Here is a 20,599-nt window from a genome sequence, read left to right on the forward strand (position 1 = left end):
GTTAACCATTGCAAATATTAGACATGTAAGAGTTTGACATTGCAAGAGTTGACCACTGCAAATTTTTAACATTACAAATATTAATCATTGCAAATATAAATCATTGTAAAAATTAACTATTGCAAAGGTTAACTGTTGCAAAAATGAACTACTGAAAATATTTACCAGTGCAAAAGTTAATTATTGCAAACGTTAACCACTGCAGAAGCTGACTATTGCAGAAGTTAACTGTAGCAAATATAAATTATTGCAAAAGCTTACTATTGCAAATATTAACAATTGCTAATATTAACCTCTGCAAAAGTTAAACATTGCAAATATAAATCATTGCAAAAGTTAATTATTGCAAATATAAATCATTGCAGAATTTAATTATTGCAAATATTAACCATCGCAGAAGTTAACTATTGCTATTATTAACCATTACACATATTAAACATTTGCAAATATTAACCATTGCATACGTTAACAATTGCAAAAGTTAATTACTGCAGATGATAACCATTGCAAATATAAAACATTGTAAGAGTTAACCACTGCAAATTTCTAAAATTGCGAGTATTAATTATTGCAAATATAAGTCATTGCAAAAGTTAACTATTGCAGAAGCTAATTATTGTTATTATTAACTATTGCAAATGTTAACCATAGCAGAAGTTAAATATTGTTATTATTAATCATTACAAATATTAACCATTTCCAAAAGTTAATTATTGCAAATGTTAACCATTACAAATATTAACCATTGTAAGAGTTTACCACTGCAAATTTTTAACATTACAAATATTAATCATTGTAAACAAGAACCATTGCAAAAGTTAATTACTGCAAATATTAACCATCGCAGAATTTAGCTATTGCTATTATTAACCATTACAAATATTAAACATTTGCAAATATTAACCACTGCAAAAGTTAAACATTACAAATATTAAACATTACAGAAGTTAACTATTGCAAATATTATATATAGCAAATGATAACCATTGCAAATATAAAACATTGTAAGAGTTAATCACTGCAAATTTTTAACGTTACGAATATTAATTATTGCAAATATAAATCATTGCAAAAGTTAACTATTGCAAATATTAACGACTGCAAAAAGTTAAATATTGCAAATATTAAACATTACAGATATTAATCATCGCAGAAGTTAACTATTGCTATTATTAATCATTACAAAAATTAACTATTGCAAAAGTTAACCACTGGAAATGTCAACTACGGCAAAAGTTAACCATTGCAAATATTAACCACTGCAGAGGTTGACTATTGAAAATATTAACTATGGCAAATAATAACCAATGTAAACATTTTGAAACTGATATGTAGAAAAATTAATTATAATTTTAATAGTAAGAAGAGAACTTTAATAATAACATATTGCAGAATTCCAGTTCAATCGTCTTCTGCCATTTTGGAACATCATTAAAAAACGGATCAACCTGTATAGACTCGATCACTGGACTACTGTTAATCGTTCGCGTGCTATACAAGGTAATTAAAACTCTACGCAGCTCTAACACGAAGAGGAACTCGAGCATCGAAATTAACGAAAGATGAAATTCTCCTTTAATCTTTCACTGGGACTTCGATGCTCGAAGCTAGCTTCAAAGCTCAAAGCTTTAAAGTTCAGAGCTTCAACTCTCAAAACTTCAAAGTTCAGAGCTTCAACTCTAAAAGCTTCAGAGCTTAGGGCTTCAACTCCCTAAATTTCAGATTTCAGAGCTTCAGAACCGAAGACTTCAGAACTCATAGCTTCAACTCTCAAAGCTTCAAAATTCAGAACTTGAACTTTCAAAGCTTCAAAGCCCAGAACTTGAACTCTCAGAGCTTCACCTCCCAAAGCATTAAATCTCGAAAGTTCAGAACTGAAAACTTCAGATCTCAGAGCTTCAATTCTCAAACCTTCAAATTTCAGAACTTCACCTCTCAAAGCTTCAAATCTCAGTGTTTCAGCTCTCAAATCTTCGGATCTCAGAGCTTCAGAACTGAAAACTTCAAATCCCATAACTTCAACTCTCAAACCTTTAAAGATCAGAACATCAACTCTGAAAGCTTCAAAGCTTAGAATTTAAACTCTCAAAGCTTCAGAGCTCAGAGCTTCAGAACTGAAAATTTGAAATCGCATAACTTTAACTCTCAAACCTTCAAAGTTCAGAACTTCAACTCTCAAAGCTGTAAAGCTCAGAGCTTCAACTCTAAAAGCTTCAAAGCTTAGAACTTAAACTGTCAAAGCTTCAGAATTGAAAATTTGAAATCCCATACCTTCAACTCTCAAACCTTCAAAGATCAGAACTTCAACTCTCTAAGCTTCAAATCTCAGTGTTTCAGCTCTCAAATCTTCAACTCTCTGCATTCACAAGAAAACTCAAGCGGAAACGTTCGCACGCATCGACCAGAATGGCCAACAACAAACCCTTACAACCTCTCTCTCATCGCATCTCAACGTATACGCTTCGCCTCCTCGATGATTCTACGCTAATGACTAGGATAATAGGATAAATTGACCTACTCGCGATCAACAAGCCAGTCTAGCCTCTCAACCAATTCCATCGAGCGATTTTTCTAAACGACCTTGTCGTTCTCTTCAAATTTTTCACTTCACAAAATTAAATGCCACGTTGTACAAAGTAAAAACAAGTGCAAGGAGGTTCGATCGCTGGTTTATTCGAATTCTTCCAGAAGAAATGCTTCCGTCTGGCATTTAGCTTTCTTATTTCTGCTTTTTTCGCCTCGCATGAATGGCTGCGCCTCGTTTCTTCTCTCTTTTTGTACCGACAGTTTGTCGAGCGCTAAATGCTACCCTAAATTTCTAATTCTTCTAACTTAAACTAAAGTGATACGAAAGGTACAAGCGAAATATTCTCTGTTCGTACGAAGACACGGTTGGAATGGTCTGGACGCAGGAAAAAACTTGAGAAACGAGACTTATGAGTGTTGATTTTAGTTATCTTGGTTCATCGTCATTTTACTTTCACTTATTTTGGTCCTGTTGGACTTCATCATCTTTCAATTTTCTTCTGAACGCTTATATATAGATCAATATGGTTAAATTTAATTATTAAAGGTTCGAATAGGGTTGTTAGTTTTCATTTTGAACTGAGTTAAAAAGTTACACTTTTCAATTTTCTTCTAAATACTTATATATAGAACAACATAGTTAAGTTTAATTATTAAAGGTTTAGATTGGTTTTGTTAGTTTTCATTTTGAGCAGTTGAAAAGTTAACTTAAGTATTTGAAATATTTTAATTATTGAGAACATTGGAGTATTGGATGTATATATTAATTATTTTGGGAATAATTTGTGAGAGAATTAATGGGAATAGTTAAGAAGAGAATTTTAATAATAAGAAAGATGTTGGAGAGTTTTTGAGAAGAGATCGTGGAAGATTTTTGGCTTGCAAATATTAAATATTGCAAATGTTAACAATTGCAAATTTTAAACATTACAAATATTAACCTTTGCAAATATAAATCATTGTAAAAGTTAACTATTGCAAAAGTTAACTGTTGCAAAAGTGAGCTACTGCAAATATTTACCAGTGCAAAAGTTAATTATTACAAACATTAACCACTGCAGAAGCTGACTATTGCAAAAGTTAACTGTAGCAAATATAAATTATTGCAAAAGTTCACTATTGCAAATATTAACAATTGCTAATATTAACCTCTGCAAAAGTTAAACATGGCAAATATAAATCATTGCAAAAGTTAATTATTGCAAATATAAATCATTGCAGAATTTAATTATTGCAAATATTAACAATTGCAAATTTTAAACATTACAAATATTAACCTTTGCAAATATAAATCATTGTAAAAGTTAACTGTTGCAAAAGTGAACTACTGCAAATATTTACCAGTGCAAAAGTTAATTATTGCAAACATTAACCACTGCAGAAGCTGACTATTGCAAAAGTTAACTGTGGCAAATATAAATTATTGCAAAAGTTCACTATTGCAAATATTAACAATTGCTAATATTAACCTCTGCAAAAGTTAAACATTGCAAATATAAATCATTGCAAAAGTTAATTATTGCAAATATAAATCATTGCAGAATTTAATTATTGCAAATATCAACCATAGAAAATGTTAACCATGGCAAATATTAACCACTCCATAAATGGACCTCAGAAACTTATAATTTTGGTTTAAAACGGAGATTGGCAATTTTTTTTTATACTCAAGAATATTTCTGAAATATAAAAATTTGACGAGCACCATCCAACTTTAGGCAACGATCATTAAAATATTTTACGTTTGCTACAAAATGGTTAAAAAGCTTCATTTCACAAAATTTCTATATTATTTTTCAGAAGAATGTTGAAATGATTTCATACGAAAGTTTGTTTTCCTCAGAATATCATCTCTTCTAGCAATGAACTGTATTTTTCAAATTCTGTTTCTTTTTTACAAAATAAGCTTTTTCTAGAAATAAATGTTTACTGTCCAGAAAAAAATAGTTGAAAAAGAGGTAAATCAAAATTTCACACAATTGATCAAATTGAAATTAATCTCCTATAAAATATTAATTATTTAAAAAAATAAGATTCAAAGTTTCTCAAAATTGATCAAATTAAAATCAACCTTCTACAAAATATTTTTTATTTAAAAGAATAATAAAGAAAAAGAGATAATCCAGAATCCATAAAATAAAAATGAAACTCTAAGTCTTGTTCCTCAAAAGTCATAAAGTTTATTTACTATTTGAAAGAATAATAGAAAAAGAGAAAAAGCAGAGAAATCAAAATTAATCTTCTGTAAAGTAGAAGACTTATTATTTAAACAAAAATAATAAAGAAAGAGACGAACCAGAATCGATCAAACAAACTTATAAACTCTAAATCTTGTTCCTCAAGTTTAAAAAATTTATTTATTATTTGAAAGAATAATAGAAAAAGAGAAAAACTAGAAAAATTGAAATTAATTTTCTAGAAAGTACTGATTAAAAAAAAAATAATAGAAAAAGGGACAAATCAGACTCGATCAAATAAAACTTCTAAACTCTATATCTTGTTCCTCAAGTTTAGAATTAAACTCTAAATCTTGTTTCTCAAGTTTAAAAGTAGACTCTAAATTTTGTTCCTCCAAAGTCAACAAGTTTATTTATTCTTTAAAAAAATAATAAAGAAAAAGAGAAAAACCAGAAAAATTAAAATTAATCTTCTATAAAGTATAGAAGACTTATTATTTAACAAAATGGTAGAAAAACAGTCAAACCAGACTCAATCAAACAAAACTTATAAACTTTAAATCATGTTCCTCAAGTTTAAAAAGTTCATTTATTTTTTAAAAAAATAATAGAAAAAAGAAGAAAAATCAGAAAAGCTGAAATTAATCTTAATAAAGCACTTCTTATTAAAAAAAAAAGTAATAGAAAAAAAGGCAAACCATAATCGATCAAATAAAACTTATAAACTCTAAATCAAGGTCCTCAAGTTTAAAAGTAGACTCTAAATCATGTTCCTCAAGTTTAAAAAGTTTATTTATTCTTTAAAAGAATAATAGAGAAAAAGGAAAAGACCAGAAAAATTAAAATTAATCTTCTATAAAGTAGAAGACGTATTATTTAACAAAATAATAGAAAAAGGGACAAATCAGAGTCCATCAAATAAAAACTAAAACTCCAAATCTAGTTCCTCAAGTTTAAAAGTAGACTCTAAATCATGTTCCTCAAGTTTAAAAAGTTTATTTATTCTTTAAAAGAATAACAGAGAAAAAGAAAAAGACCAGAAAAATTAAAATTAATCTTCTATAAAGTAGAAGACGTATTATTTAACAAAATAATAGAAAAAGGGACAAACCAGAGTCCATCAAATAAAAACTAAAACTCCAAATCCAATTCCTCAAGTTTGATCCGCCATCCAGAGCTTGAAAACGTTCGCCACGACCTTAAGTCCACGTGTCGATTACAATAAACCGCTTCTAACTGCATAAATACTCTGTGTCGTTAATTTTAATAAGTGTATATAACGGGTGTCGCGAGAATACTCGAGTCGACCACTCAGCGATTTTCGAACGCTGGCAGACGCGATATTTTACGATCGCCTCTCTAAATCTATTTGAACGCGACGCTGAGTGGATCGATCGTGCATTCTTTTTGCTTCTGGTGTGTGTTCTGATGCTATAAAATCGCGTGCGACAGTTGAAAACGTTTTTTTTTCTCTTTGGAAACGGGACTAGAAACGTTTGATCGGATCGTATCCGAATTTTTGCATTGCTCGGATGATGATTATCGCTATACAATACGATCGACTCTTTGGTATCCTTTTCTTTCTTCGTCTAGAGTTAGAATAACTTATAGTAAACAGTAGTAGTATAGTTACTTTTGGTATAGTCAGTTATATCACACTAGAGTCCATGACTTCTGATGGGAATTCTCACGCGAATCCTTGCTTTTGTCTTCAGAGTTCCGCCTGCAGAACCCTGGAACAGATTTTGGGAATAGAGTGCAATTAATTTGGGTACATTGTATAATAGTATAGAAAAATTTCTCTCTCTTTTAAGATGGTAAAAAGTATACAATTTTTTTTTTAAAGAATTTCTACTGCAAATATTAAAGTTTTCAATTTTAGAAATTTCTTTTAAGATGGTAAAAAGTATTCAATTTTTTTATTTTAAAGAATTTCTACTACAAATATTAAAGTTTTCAATTTTAGAAATTTCTTTAAAGATGGTAAAAAGTGTTCAATTCTTCTCTTAAAAGGAATTTTTAAGGGATATTTAATATAAATATTGAAGTTTTGAATTTTAGAAATTTCTTTCAAGATGGTGAAATGTATGTAATTTATTTTTAAGAGAATTTCTACTGCAAATATTAAAGTTTTCAATTTTAGAAATTTCTTTAAAGATGGTAAAAAGTGTTCAATTCTTCTCTTAAAAGGAATTTTTAAGGGATATTTAATATAAATATTGAAGTTTTGAATTTTAGAAATTTCTTTCAAGATGGTGAAATGTATGTAATTTATTTTTGAGAGAATTTCTACTATAAATATTGAAGTTTTCAATTTTAGAAATTTTTTTCAAGATAGTAGAAAGCATTCAATTTTTTTTTTAAAGACTTACTACTACATATATTAACGTTTTCAATTTTAGAAATTTTTTTCAAGATAGTAGAAAGCATTCAATTTTTTTTTTAAAGACTTACTACTACATATATTAACGTTTTCAATTTTAGAAATTTTTTTCAAGATAGTAGAAAGCATTCAATTTTTTTTTTAAAGACTTACTACTACATATATTAACGTTTTCAATTTTAGAAATTTTTTTCAAGATAGTAGAAAGCATTCAATTTTTTTTTTAAAGACTTACTACTATATATATTAACGTTTTCAATTTTAGAAATTTCTTTCAAGATTATAAAAAGTATTTAATATCTTTTAAAGAGAATTTTTACTATAAATATTAGAGTTTTCAATTTTAGAAATCTCTTTCAAGATTCTAAAAAGTATTTAATTTCTTTTTAAGAGAATTTCTACTACAAATATTAAAGTTTTCAATTTTTTTAAAAAGAATTTCTACTACAAATATTAAAGTTTTCAATTTTAGAAATTTCTTTCTGGATACTAAAAAGTGTTTAATATTTTTTTAAGAGAATTTCTACTATAAATATTAAAGTTCTCAATTATAGAAATAGATTGAAATTAATTAGGATAAATCATATAATAATATGTTAATAATAAATAATAATATATTAATAATAAATTGTACAATAAATAATAATAATCTGTATGTTTCATTTTGATTAAGTTTAGTCTGGGGGTTCGTATAAGAATTTTAGTGCATGAATAATTCTCTAATAACATTTATAATAAATATTTTCTATTACAAGTTCTTAATTTTATATATTTCTTTTAAGATGGTCGACAGTATTTAATTTTTTTTGAGAGAATTCTTGCCACAAATGTTAAAGTTTTCAATTTTATATACTTCTTTTAAGAAGGTGGACAGTATTTAATTTTTTTCAAGTGAATTTTTACCACAAATATTAAAGTTCTCAATTTTAGAAATGGATTGAAATTAATTAGGATAAATTATATATAATATATAAAAGTTCTTTCGGGATAAAAATTATTCAATTTTTTAAATTTCTTTCAAGATGGTAAAATGTATTTAATTTCTTTCTAAGAGAATTTCTACTATAAATGTTACAATTTCTAATTTTAGAAATTTCTTTCAAGGTGTAAAAAAGTATTCAATTTTTTTTTCAGGACAATTTTTACCACAAATATTAAAATTCTCAATTTTAGAAATTTCTTTCAAGATGTTATAAAGTATTAAATTTTTGCTTAACAGAATTTCTATAATAAATATTAAAGTTTTTAATGTTTGAAATTTCTTTTAAGATAGTAGAAAGTATTCAATTTTTTTTTCAAAGAATTTATACTACAAATGATAAAATTTCTAATTTTAAAGACCCCTTTCAAGATGTTAAAAAGTTTGCAATTTTTTTTTAAGAGAATTTTCGCCACAGATATTAAAGTTTTCTAAAGGAACTAATAAAGAGTTCTCTGACAGATTGTACCAATTAATTTACCTGTCATTGCTTAGCGGACTTGAACCTAGCCAGCTTCAATTGCACCGGGTTTGAAATTTTCACATGGACCGCAATGTCCCCTACTGGGGCTTCTCGAACATCCTGGCCACCAACTGCAACCACTCGGTCCCCTTTGCAGATTTTACCACTCTCCAAAGCGCTACCTCCAGGTAACTAAACGAACCACAGACAACAATAAAACCGTTAAAAAGGAAGAACTAAATATATTTTTAAATAGTTGAAGGATTAAAGCCTAAAAAGCAATGTTAGACGAGTTTTTAGATATATTGTTTCATTCACCAGGCAACTAAACGAATCACGGAGACAAATAAAACTGTTAAAAAGGAAGAACGTAACATCTTTTTAAGTTCTTGAAGGATTAAAGTGTAGAAAGCAGTGTTAGAAGAGTTTTTAGATGTATCGTTTCATCCGTCAGGTAACTAAATGAACCAAAAAACCAATAAAAGTGTTAAAAAGAAAGAACACAACATCTTTTAAAAGATTGAAGGATTAAAGTGTAAAGAGCAACATTAAAAAAGTTTTTAAACATATTCTTTCATCCACCGGGTAATTGAACGAACCACAGAGAGTATTAAAACTGTTAAAAAGAAAGAACTAAATATCTTTTTCAATAGTTGAAGGATTAAAGTTTAAAAAGCAATGTTAAAGGAGTTTTTAGATTTTTATATTGTTTCATCCACCAGGTAACTAAACAAACCACAGAGAGCAATAAAAGTGTAAAGAGCAATGTTAGAGGAGTTTTTAGATGTATTTTTTCATCTATCAGGTAACTTAACAAACCACAGAGACCAATAAAACTGTTAAAAAGAAAGAACGTAACATCTTTTTAAATTATTGAAGGATTAAAGTGTAAAGAGCAATGTTAGAAGAGTTTTTAGATATATTGTTTCATTCACCAGGTAACTAAACGAATCACGGAGACCAATAAGACTGTTAAAAAGGAAGAACGTAACATCTTTTTAAATGATTGATGGATTAAAGTCTAAAAAGCAATGTTAGAAGAGTTTTTAGATGTATTTTTTCATTCACCAGGTAACTAAACGAACCACGGAGACCAATAAGACTGTTAAAAAGGAAGAACGTAACATCTTTTTAAATTATTGATGGATTAAAGTCTAAACAGCAATGTTAGAAGAGTTTTTAGATATATTGTTTCATTCACCAGGTAACTAAACGAACCACGGAGAGCAATAAATCTGTTAAAAAGGAAGAACGTAACATCTTTTTAAATTATTGAAGGATTAAAGTGTAAAGAGCAATGTTAGCGAAGTTTTTAGATATATTGTTTCATCCACCAGGTAACTAAATGAACCAAAAAACCAATAAAAGTGTTAAAAAGAAAGAAAGAATGTTTTTTTTAAATGGTTGAAGAATGAAAGTGTTAGAGGAGTTTTTGGATGTATTTTTTCATCCACCAGGTAACTAAACGAACCACAGAGAACAATAAAAATGTAAAAAAGAAACAACTAAATATCTTTTTAGAATGTTGAAGGATTAAAATGTAAAGAGCAATCTTAGAGGAGTTTTTGGATGTATTTTTTCATCCACCAGGTAACTAAACAAACCACAGAGAACAATAAAAGTGTTAAAACGAAAGAATGAAATTTCTTTTTAGGTGGTTGAAGGATTAAAAGTCTAAAAAGCAACATTAGAGGAGTTTTCAGATGTATTGTTTCATCCACCAGGTAACTAAACGAACCACAGAGAGCAATAAAACTGTTAAAAAAAAAGAACGTAACATCTTTTTAAATTATTGAAGGATTAAAGTGTAGAAAGCAGTGTTAGAAGAGATTTTAGATGTATCGTTTCATCCATCAGGTAACTAAACGAACCACAGAGAGCAATAAAACTGTTAAAAAAAAAGAACGTAACATCTTTTTAAGTTATTGAAGGATTAAAGTGTAGAAAGCAATGTTAGAAGAGTTTTTAGATGTATTATTTCATTCAATGTACGTACTAGGTCTGACACGTATGCTCCTTTGCCACTTTTGTAACCCGTTAGACAGAGGCCAACTCCTTTGCCTGATTTCTTCTGCAATTCGACGTCTATTTCTTCCTCTGCTTTCTCGTGTCGATGCACCAGCATTGTGATCTGAAAAAGCGTTACAGTTGTTAATGCACTAATTTTGGTAATCAGAAATGAAGACTTTGCGAAGATTTGGTTTTCTTGTGGACAGTAATTGGTCCAATAAATAAGAGCGATAGAATTTTTCTTCTTTTTTTTTCTTTCAATTTTTGTAATTTCTTTCAAGATGTATTTTTGGTAAAAAGAATTCTTCTCTATTTAGTTTCCGAAGGATTAATAAATAATTTTCATAAGTGTTTCATTTTCTTCTTCCTTCTTGTTTTTGAAAAGGAACTTGGTTTTACAATTTTTGTCTAATTGGAGCATCAAAGTTTTTAAATATAATAGCTGTTTATTAAATTTCATAATTATAGTTTCATATAAATATGAAAATAATTCGTATAAGTAAAAAATATAATTCATATAAGTATAATTTTAGAAAAATTCAATAAAAACCAGGTGTGTTAAATTTTTGAAAGTACAGAAAGAACATATGGAGTGTGAATATTTCATTTTTTAGTTTTTCAATGGGTTGTGCAACTGAGAAAGGCATATATTTACATAAAAAAAGAAAAAAATACGTTCTGTATTTATGCACTCCGCCAAAATGTGATGAATATGCATAGGTTTTTATACAACCATATATTTTTGTTTCATTTTTGAGCTGTAAGTGTATATTGGAATTAAATTGGTAGATTTATATGAATAACAGGAAAATAAGGATAAGCTTCTGAAAAGCACCCACGCTTGATTTTCTTGATCTTCGCGTATGAATTTCTATGTCTCAAAGTACCAAGCAGTGCAATGGCGCTTTTTAATTTTTATATCTCAAAGTTTTAAGCTGCGCGATGGCACTTTTCAATTTATATATCTTAAACTTCCAAGTAGCGCGATGGATCTTCTCAATTTCTACGTCTGAAAGTTCCAAGTACTACTTGGAATGTTTCTTCTCAATTTCTACGTCTGAAAGTTCCAAGTACTACAATGTTTCTTCTCAATTTCTAAACCCCAGAATTCCAAGCTTTGCGATGATTCTTCTCAATATCTATGTCTCAAAGTCCCTAGCAGTGCTGTAATATACTTCTTAATTTCTATCTCAAAGTTCCAAGCAACACGATGGTTTTTTCCAATTTCTATGTCTCAAAGTTCCAAGCACTGCGATGGTTCTTTTTAATTTCTATCTCAAAGTTCCAAGCAGTGCTATGGTTCTTCTCAATGTTCTACGTCTCTAAATACCAAACTGTGCGATGGTTCTTCCCAATTTCTATGTCTCAAAGTTCCAAGAAACGTGATGGTTCTTCTCAATGTTCTACGTCTCAAAATGCCAAATTGTGCGATGATTTTTCCCAATTTCTATGTCTCAAAGTTCCTTAGCAGTGAAATGGAGCGCTTTTAAATTTCTATGTCTCAAAGTTCCAAGCACCGCTGTAATATACTTGTTAATTTCTATCTCAAAGTTCCAAGCAGTGCTATAGTACTTTTTAATTTGTATCTCAAAGTTCGAAAAAGTGCGATGGTTCTTCTCAATTTCTTCTCCTCAGAGTACTAAGCTCCGCGATTATAGTACTCTTCAATTTCTATGTCTCAAATTTCCAAGTAGTGCAATGGTTACTTTTAGTTTTTATGTCTCAAAGTTGCAAGAAACATAATGGTTCTTTTCAGTTTCTATGTCTCAAAGTTCCAAGCACTGCAATGATGGTTCTTCTCAATTCCTACATCTTTCATTATTCTACATTCTCAACTTATTTCTTCATCTACAATCAACCCTTTTTCGTTTTTACCAGTTATCAAGTTACCAGTTATCAAGTTCATCAGTTATTAAACACTCTATATAATATAATACTAATATATAGAATAAATACTAATAATATTATATATATAAAGTCAACATCAAGAGGTCATACATACAGGGTGCTCATATATACAAATATCTTTGAAACTATAAGTTTCTATGTTTCTGTGTTTTAAGGTTCTAAGCAGCACGATGATGGTCCTTTTAAGTCTCCACGCCTCATAATTCCAAACAATGCAATGGTGCTTTTCAATTTCTACATCTTTCATTCTTCTACTTCATTCTCTACTTGTTTTTTCATCTACAATCACCTCGTTTTCGTTTGCACCATCAGTTATTAAACACTCTATATAATATAATACAAGGTCAACGTCAAGAGATTATATACTACATATATAATACGCCAAGGTAATGAAAATCAAGCGTAAGAGCTTTTCGTTAAGTCTAGCCTGAAAATAAGACTAACAGTCCCAGAAGCTTTCAGCACAGCTGCGTGAGCGTTATCGTGCTCCATCTCTTTGAAGCTCTGACCGCACATCTCGAGTATCTGGTCACCAGCTTGCAATCTGCCATCTTTATCTGCTGCTCCATCCGGAAACACTTCAACGATGAACACTCCTTTCTGAAATCGAGCAAAATAAATTATGGTTCCACGTTAAATACTGGCGCACTGTTCTGTATTTCTCTTAACCCTTCGCACTTGAGAGGCACTCGAGGTTTCTGGTCAGTACAACGTTTCACGTGGCAATTTAAGTTCTCTCGTCGACTAATTATAAGTTTTGAAACTCAGTTTCTACGTCTCATAGTTCCAAGCGACACGATGATGGTTCTTTTCAGTTTCTACGTCTCAGAATTCCAAATAGTGCGATAGTTCTTCTTAATTTCTACGTTTCAAAGATCTTTACATAGTACAGAAATGGATTCAGGATTTGAAATTAGCTCATCAGTCTCCATGCCTCAGAATTCCAAGTAGTGCGATAGTTTTTCTCAATTTCTATGTCAGTTTTCTCAGTTCTACGTTGCTTAGATAATACATGAATAGATGCAGGACTTGAAATTAGCTCGAGTGAAGGTAAATTCGATTTTGAATTGTCGAAGGACAAGATCGATGGTATTCAACCTTCAACTGAGCTAGTTTAACTTCTGTAATCCTCTCGGAGGGCTTTTCTGAGTGCCAAGGGTTAATAATTATAATTAAGTAATTACTAGTCTCGTTCACAATAGAAATTCTGTGAATGTGCATTCATTAAATCAGAAGAAAACATTGAAACTGTCTAAAATTACAACATAACTATAATATTGTTATGTGTAATCTTTTGGGCTTATTAAGAATAGATAACAAATTAAGTAATACTCAACAATTAAGTAATATTTTTCACATTCACAAGAGAAATTCTGTGAATGTACATCCATTAAATTAGAAGAAAGCATTGAAACATTCCAAAATTACAATGTAACTATAATATTGACATATTTAATCTTCTGAGTAAATTAAGAATAATAACAAATTAAGTAATACTCAACAATTAAGTAATATTTTTCACATTCATAAGAGAAATTCAGTGAATGTACATCCATTAAATCAGAAAAAAGCATTGAAACTTTCTACAATTACAATGTAACTATAATATTGTTATGTTTAATCTTCTGAGTAAATTAAGAATAGATAACAAATTAAGTAATTCTCAACAATTAAGTAATTACTAGTCTCGTTCACAATAGAAATTCTGTGAATGTGCATTCATTAAATCAGAAAAAAACCTTTGAAACTTTCTAAAACTACAATGTAACCATAATATTGTTATATTTAATCTTCTGAGGAGAATAGATAACAAATTAAGCAATACTCAACAATTAAGTAATTACTAGTTTCGTTCACAAAAGAAATTCTGTGAATATACATCCATTAAATCAGAAGAAAGCTTCGAAACTTTCTAAAATTGCAATATGACTATAATATTATTATGTTTAATCTTCTGAGCTGATTAAGAATATTTAACAAATGAACTTCTGAGAAATTCTGTGAATGTACAGCCATTAAATCAGAAGAAACTACTGAAACTTTTCAAAATTACAATGTAACTATAATATCGTTGTGTGTAATCTTCTGAGCTAATTAAAAATAGATAACAAATGATTCAACAATTAAGAAATACTAGTCACATTCACAAGAGCAATTCTGTCAGTGTGTATTCATTAAATCAGAAAAAAACCCTTGAAACTTTCTAAAATTACAATGTAACTATAATATTGTTACATTTAATCTTCTGAGTGAATTAAAAATAATTTAACGAATAAGCTCCTTAAATTATTCTTACTCTTTGACCACATCGACTATTAATTAAATTCAAATAGTGATTATTTGTTGAAGAGCGACAGTTCAAAAGATTTACCAATGGTGTGTCGGATCCACCAGCTATAATAAATCCGATGCCCTTATCCTTATCCTTCTGGAACTCTATCGTAGTGTCCTTTCCAGGTACGATCTTGCAATCTTTTGGATCCTGCGGTGGTTCTGGTTCTGGTGGCTTCTCAGGTTCTTTGCGAGGAGCAGCAGGTGAAGCGGCTGTACCACCAGCTCCTGCCGCTGAATTATTATGTCAAATCAGAGTGCAGAATGTATTTTCAGGGATATTAAGAAGTTCAGCTTAGGAACCTTGTGCTTTGAAAATGTAAGTTTAGGAAGATTGAACTTGGAAAATTTAAGCTTAGGAGGATTGAACTTGCTTAGAAAATTTAAGCTTGGAAATCTTGCGCAAACGATTGAATTTAGACAATTTAAGCTTAGAAACCTTGCGCTTAGAAAGATTGGGCTTAGAAAATTTAAGCTTAGAAACCTTGTGCTTCAAAAGATTGAGCTTAGGAAACTTAAGCTTAAAAATCTTGCGTTTAGAAAAATTAAGCTTTGAAAATTTAGCTTAAGAACCTTGAACGTAGAAGACTTAAGCTTAGGAACCTTGCGCTTAGGAAGCTTAAACTTTATAAATTTAAGTTTAGAAAGATTGAGCTTAAAAAACGTAAGCTTGAAAACCTTGCCCTTAGAAAGATTGAGCTTAGATTACTTAAGCTTAGAAATATTGCACTTAGAAAGCTTGAGCTTTGAAAACTTAAGCTTAGAAACCTTGCGCTTAGAAAGATTGAACTTTGAAAACTTAAGCTTAGAAACCATCCACTTAGAAAGCTTGAGCTTTGAAAACTTAAGCTTAGAAACCTTGTGCTTAGAAAGTTTAAGCTTTAAAAATTGAATTTTAAGAACCTTGAGCTGAGAAAACTTAAGCTTAGAAAGCTTGCGTTTAGAAAGCTTGAGCTTTGAAAATTTAAGTTTAGGAACCCTGAGCTCTGAAAATTTAAGCTTAGAAATCTTGCTACATAGGCTACTGTCAAAATAAAGGCTCATTTACCTGCAGACTCAGGAATGATGCCTTTCGCTCTGTCCTCTTCCTCTTTGGCGACTTTCTTCTGATTTGGATTGCACACTGTCAGCGTTACCACACCCTCTGCTTTTTTTAAAAGACTGGTGGCCTGAAATGAACAAGTGATAAGTGTAAATGAGAAGATTGATATATTACTATGAACTTTATCATTGAAATTTGAACAGACTTTTAAATAAATATAATTATATATATAATATTGATAATTTAAACTCTCAAAAAAACACTTTCAAACCTTAGAAATTCAGAGCTTGAACACTAAAAGCTTGAAAACTCAGAGCTTGAACTCTAAAAGCTTGAAAACTCAGAGCTTCAACACTCAAAGCTTCACATTTCAGAGCTTCAGAACTGAAAACTTTAGAACTCAAAGCTTCAACTCTCAAAGCTACAAAGTTCAGGGCTTCAAATCTCAAAGCTTCAGATCTTAGAGCTTAAAAACTCAAAGCTTCACATTTCAGAGCTTCAACTCTCAGAGCTTCAACTTTCAGAGCTTCAACTCTAAAAGTTTCAAAGTTCAGGGCTTCAAATCTCAAAGCTTCAGATCTTAGAGCTTAAAAACTCAAAGCTTCAACTTTCAGAGCTTCAACTCTAAAAGTTTCAAAGTTCAGGGCTTCAAATCTCAAAGCTTCAGATCTTAGAGCTTAAAAACTCAAAGCTTCAACTTTCAGAGCTTCAACTCTAAAAGTTTCAAAGTTCAGGACTTCAAATTCAAAGCTCCAGATCTTAGAGCTTCAAAACTGAAAACTTCTGATCTCATAGCTTCAAAACTCAAATCCACAAGTCTGAAAGCTTCAAAGAAATACTTGAGAAACCAAGAGGATGCCTTCAACGCCATAAACTTGGATGCTTTCATCGCCTTCAAAAACCCGAAATTTTACCTTAACGGCATAAATAAACTTGCATCTCGTTGGCAACGTTCTACTGATGCTAATGATTCTTATTTCAATTAATACCATCGATTTTAAACGACCATAATGTTTTTTTTTTTTAATCGATTTGAAACCAACATTTCTTTTGCACCAACCTAATAGAAAGTTCTTAGCGTTAATTAATTAACGCGACGATTTCGTTATTTTTCTAAATTATTCGAACGTGTACTCGCATATAAATAATGTTTGCTCTTAAGTTAAATTCTAAAACACAGTTCAGTGTGTCTCGATACCAAAACTGTTGAGCAAGATATTCAAATTGTAGGAAATATCTTAATTAAAGACAATTACAAGATCATTAGATAGTTCTTTTAAACTGAGATATTACTCGAAAGACTGCTCGTAAACAACTGCTTCATCGTTTTAAAACATTCGCAGGAAAAACTCTTGTTCAAATTGTAGAATATTCCACAAACATAACATTTGAAACCTGAACTATTGATTATCTTTTAAATTGACACATTGCTGACCAGCAACTTTTCTGAAAATAAATAAACTTGAACAAATTTCATTTATTACTCAACTCTTAATATTTCTTTTTCGTGATGATAAAAAGTATAACAAAAGTATTGCACCATAAGTTTTTCAAATACGAGTCTTGGCTGGTCTTATAAGCGAGACACAACTCTCGAGGTATGCAGAGCAAATAATTACTCTACAAGATTTCCAGCAGTGCGTCGTGAAACGAATAAAGATGCGGAAAAAAGCTTCTGAAGAGTTTACTCGTGGTTGATCACCAACGCTTGGCCACGAAAACACGAGTTAACTCGTGACTGGTCAGTAATGTGTTAAGATAAGTGTTTCATTTTCTTCTTCCTTCTTGTTTTTGAAAAGGAACTTGGTTTTACAATTTTTGTCTAATTGGAGCATCAAAGTTTTTAAATATAATAGCTGTTTGTTAAATTTCATAATTATAGTTTCATATAAATATGAAAATAATTCGTATAAGTAAAAAATATAATTCATGTAGGTATAATTTTAGAAAAATTCAATAAAAACCAGGTGTGTTAAATTTTTGAAAGTACAGAAAGAACATATGGAGTGTGAATATTTCATTTTTTAATTTTTCAATTGGTTGTGCAACTGAGAAAGGCATATATTTACATAAAAGAAGAAAAAAAATACGTTCTGTATTTATGCACTCCACCAAAATGTGATGAATACGCATAGGTTTTTATACAACCATATATTTTTGTTTCATTTTTGAGCTGTAAGTATATTGGAATTAAATTGGTAGATTTATATGAATAACAGGAAAATAAGGATAAGCTTCTGAAAAGCACCCACGCTTGATTTTCTTGATCTTCACGTATGAATTTCTATGTCTATGTCAGTAATGTGTTAAGATAATTTCATTATCCTTCAATATGTAAAAGTACCTCGTCGTACGTTGAACCCAACAAACAGTCCATGTTTACAGCGAGAATCAGATCACCAACTTGTAAGCCAGCCTGTAACAGATAAGCAATCAAAATGTTTACATATTGATTGAAGAAGTTCCTGTAGGATTTGATGTAATAGCTAAGAAATTGTTTCGAATGTTATTTGAAACTTGTGTCTCTTTGGCAACGTTTCATTCATTCTAATGGTTCTTTCCATTTTGATTAATAAAATTGATTAAAAAGGAAATTATTAGAAAAGATAAAATTATTAATCGATTAAAAAGAAATAATAAAATTGCTTAGTAAAATTTATTATAAAGAAAATTGATTATTAAGAACTGAATCTTGAACAAAAATTATTAAAATTGATTATTATAATTGATCATAAAGAAATAGTAAAATAATAAAATTGATTTAAAAAAAAATTATTAGGAAAGATAAAATTGATTAAAAAGAAATAATAAAATTGATTAGAAAAATTTATTATAAAGAAGATTGTAATTAAAAAATGAATTTTGAAAATTGATTAGAAAAGAAATTGTTTCGAATAATACTCGAAACTTCTATCTCTTTGGCAACGTTTTACAGACTCTAATGGTTCTTCCTATTTTGATTTAAGATTGATTAGAAAAAGAATTTTTAGAAAAAATAAAATTGATTAAAAAGAAATAATAAAATGATAAGATTGATAATAAAAATTTATTATAAAGAAAAATGATTATTAAAGGTGAATTTTGAAAATTGATTATTAAAATTGATTAAGAAGAAATAATAAAATAATAAAATTGATTAGAAAAATTTATTACAAAGCAAATTGATAATTAAAAATTGAATTTTGTGAAATTGATTATTAAAATTGATTATAAGGAAATAATAAAATAATAAAATTGATTAGAAAAGAAATTGTTTCAAATAACACTTGAAACTTGAGTGTCCTTTGCAATGTTCTACTAATTCTAGTGGTTCTTTCTATTTTGATTAATAAAATTGAATAGAAAAAAAATTATTAGTAAAGATAAAATTGATAAGGAAAAGAAATAATAAAATTTAATGTAATAAAGTAATAAAATTGATAAGAGAAAGAAATAGTAAAATTAAATATAATAAAATAATAAAATTGATAAGAGAGAGAAATAATAAAATTGAATATAATAACATAATAAAATTGAAAATAATAAAATAATAAAATTAAATAGGATAAAATAATAAAATTGATAAGAAAAAGAAATAGCAAAATTGAATAAAATAATAAAATTGACTAGAAAAAGAAATAATAAAATTGATAAGAAAAAGAAATAATACAATTGATTAGAAAAAGAAATAACAAAATTGATAGGAAAAAGAAATAATAAAATTGATTAGAAAAAGAAATAACAAAATTTATAGGAAAAAAAAGTAACAAAATTAAATAGAATAAAATAATAAAATTGACATGGAAAAGAAATAATAAAACTGATTAAAAAAAGAAATAATAAAATTAAATATAATAAAATAATAAATTTGATAAGAAAAAGCAATAATAAAATTGAATATAATAACATAATAAAATTGAAAATAATAAAATAATAAAATTAAATAGGATAACATAATAAAATTGATAAGAAAAAGAAATAGTAAAATTGAATAAAATAATAAAATTGACTAGAAAAAGAAATAATAAAATTGATAAGAAAAAGAAATAGTAAAATTGAATAAAATAATAAAATTGACTAGAAAAAGAAATAATAACATTGATAAGAAAAAGAAATAGTAAAATTGAATAAAATAATAAAATTGATAGGAAAAAGAAATAATAAAATTGATTAGAAACAGAAATAACAAAATTTATAGGAAAAAGAAGTAACAAAATTAAATAGAATAAAATAATAAAATTGACAAGAAAAAGAAATAATAAAATTGATAGGAAAAAGAAATAATAAAATTGATTAAAAAAAGAAATAATAAAATTGATTAAAAAAAGAAATAACAAAATTGATAAGAAAAAGAAACAATAAAATTAAATACAATAAAATAATAAAATTGATTAGAAAAAAAGATTATGTTTTCGAATAACATTCGAAAGGATTATTAAAATATTTTTGATAAGAACAGAGGGTGTAAAAGTAGTGAAATTACCTGTTCAGCAGCGCTGCCTTCTTGAATATCCGAAATGAATATACCTTGGCCAACCTCCGCGTGTTTTCCTTCGATAATCATTATTCCCAAACCGTACTGGCCCTACACATAGAAAAAGCTGCGCGTAGTAATCGAGCGATCGTGTTGCTTTGTTTCGCCGTCCATTGAAATTTACAAGTTCAACTTGCCTTTTTCACTGGGATATTGCGAACTCCTTTGTACTGCTTGAACATTTCTGACTGTAACAGAACGATTTACAAGATATTTTAATTACTTGAAAATATTAACAACTTTTATGTTAACAACTGATTATTAATT

The 20,599-nt window shown here is 28.6% G+C and overlaps 1 protein-coding gene across 1 annotated transcript in view; it reads right to left on the bottom strand.

Annotated features, from left to right (window-relative positions):
• Positions 1–6,218: 6,218 nt before the first annotated feature.
• LOC143430514 (multiple PDZ domain protein) overlaps positions 6,219–20,599 on the bottom strand; it is a 211,150-nt gene continuing 196,769 nt past the window's right edge. Inside the window, exons 29-37 of the mRNA XM_076906829.1 lie at positions 20,470–20,520; positions 20,282–20,383; positions 18,164–18,235; positions 15,826–15,946; positions 14,818–14,990; positions 12,891–13,046; positions 10,525–10,659; positions 8,547–8,720; positions 6,219–6,436 (exon numbers count right to left, since the gene is read on the bottom strand). Coding sequence (XP_076762944.1) covers positions 8,550–8,720; positions 10,525–10,659; positions 12,891–13,046; positions 14,818–14,990; positions 15,826–15,946; positions 18,164–18,235; positions 20,282–20,383; positions 20,470–20,520 — 981 coding nt within the window. The 3' untranslated portion in view covers positions 6,219–6,436; positions 8,547–8,549. The remainder of the gene's footprint in view (positions 6,437–8,546; positions 8,721–10,524; positions 10,660–12,890; positions 13,047–14,817; positions 14,991–15,825; positions 15,947–18,163; positions 18,236–20,281; positions 20,384–20,469; positions 20,521–20,599) is intronic.

Source organism: Xylocopa sonorina, chromosome 14, assembly GCF_050948175.1.
Source record: "Xylocopa sonorina isolate GNS202 chromosome 14, iyXylSono1_principal, whole genome shotgun sequence".
Taxonomy (NCBI): Eukaryota; Metazoa; Arthropoda; class Insecta; order Hymenoptera; family Apidae; genus Xylocopa; species Xylocopa sonorina.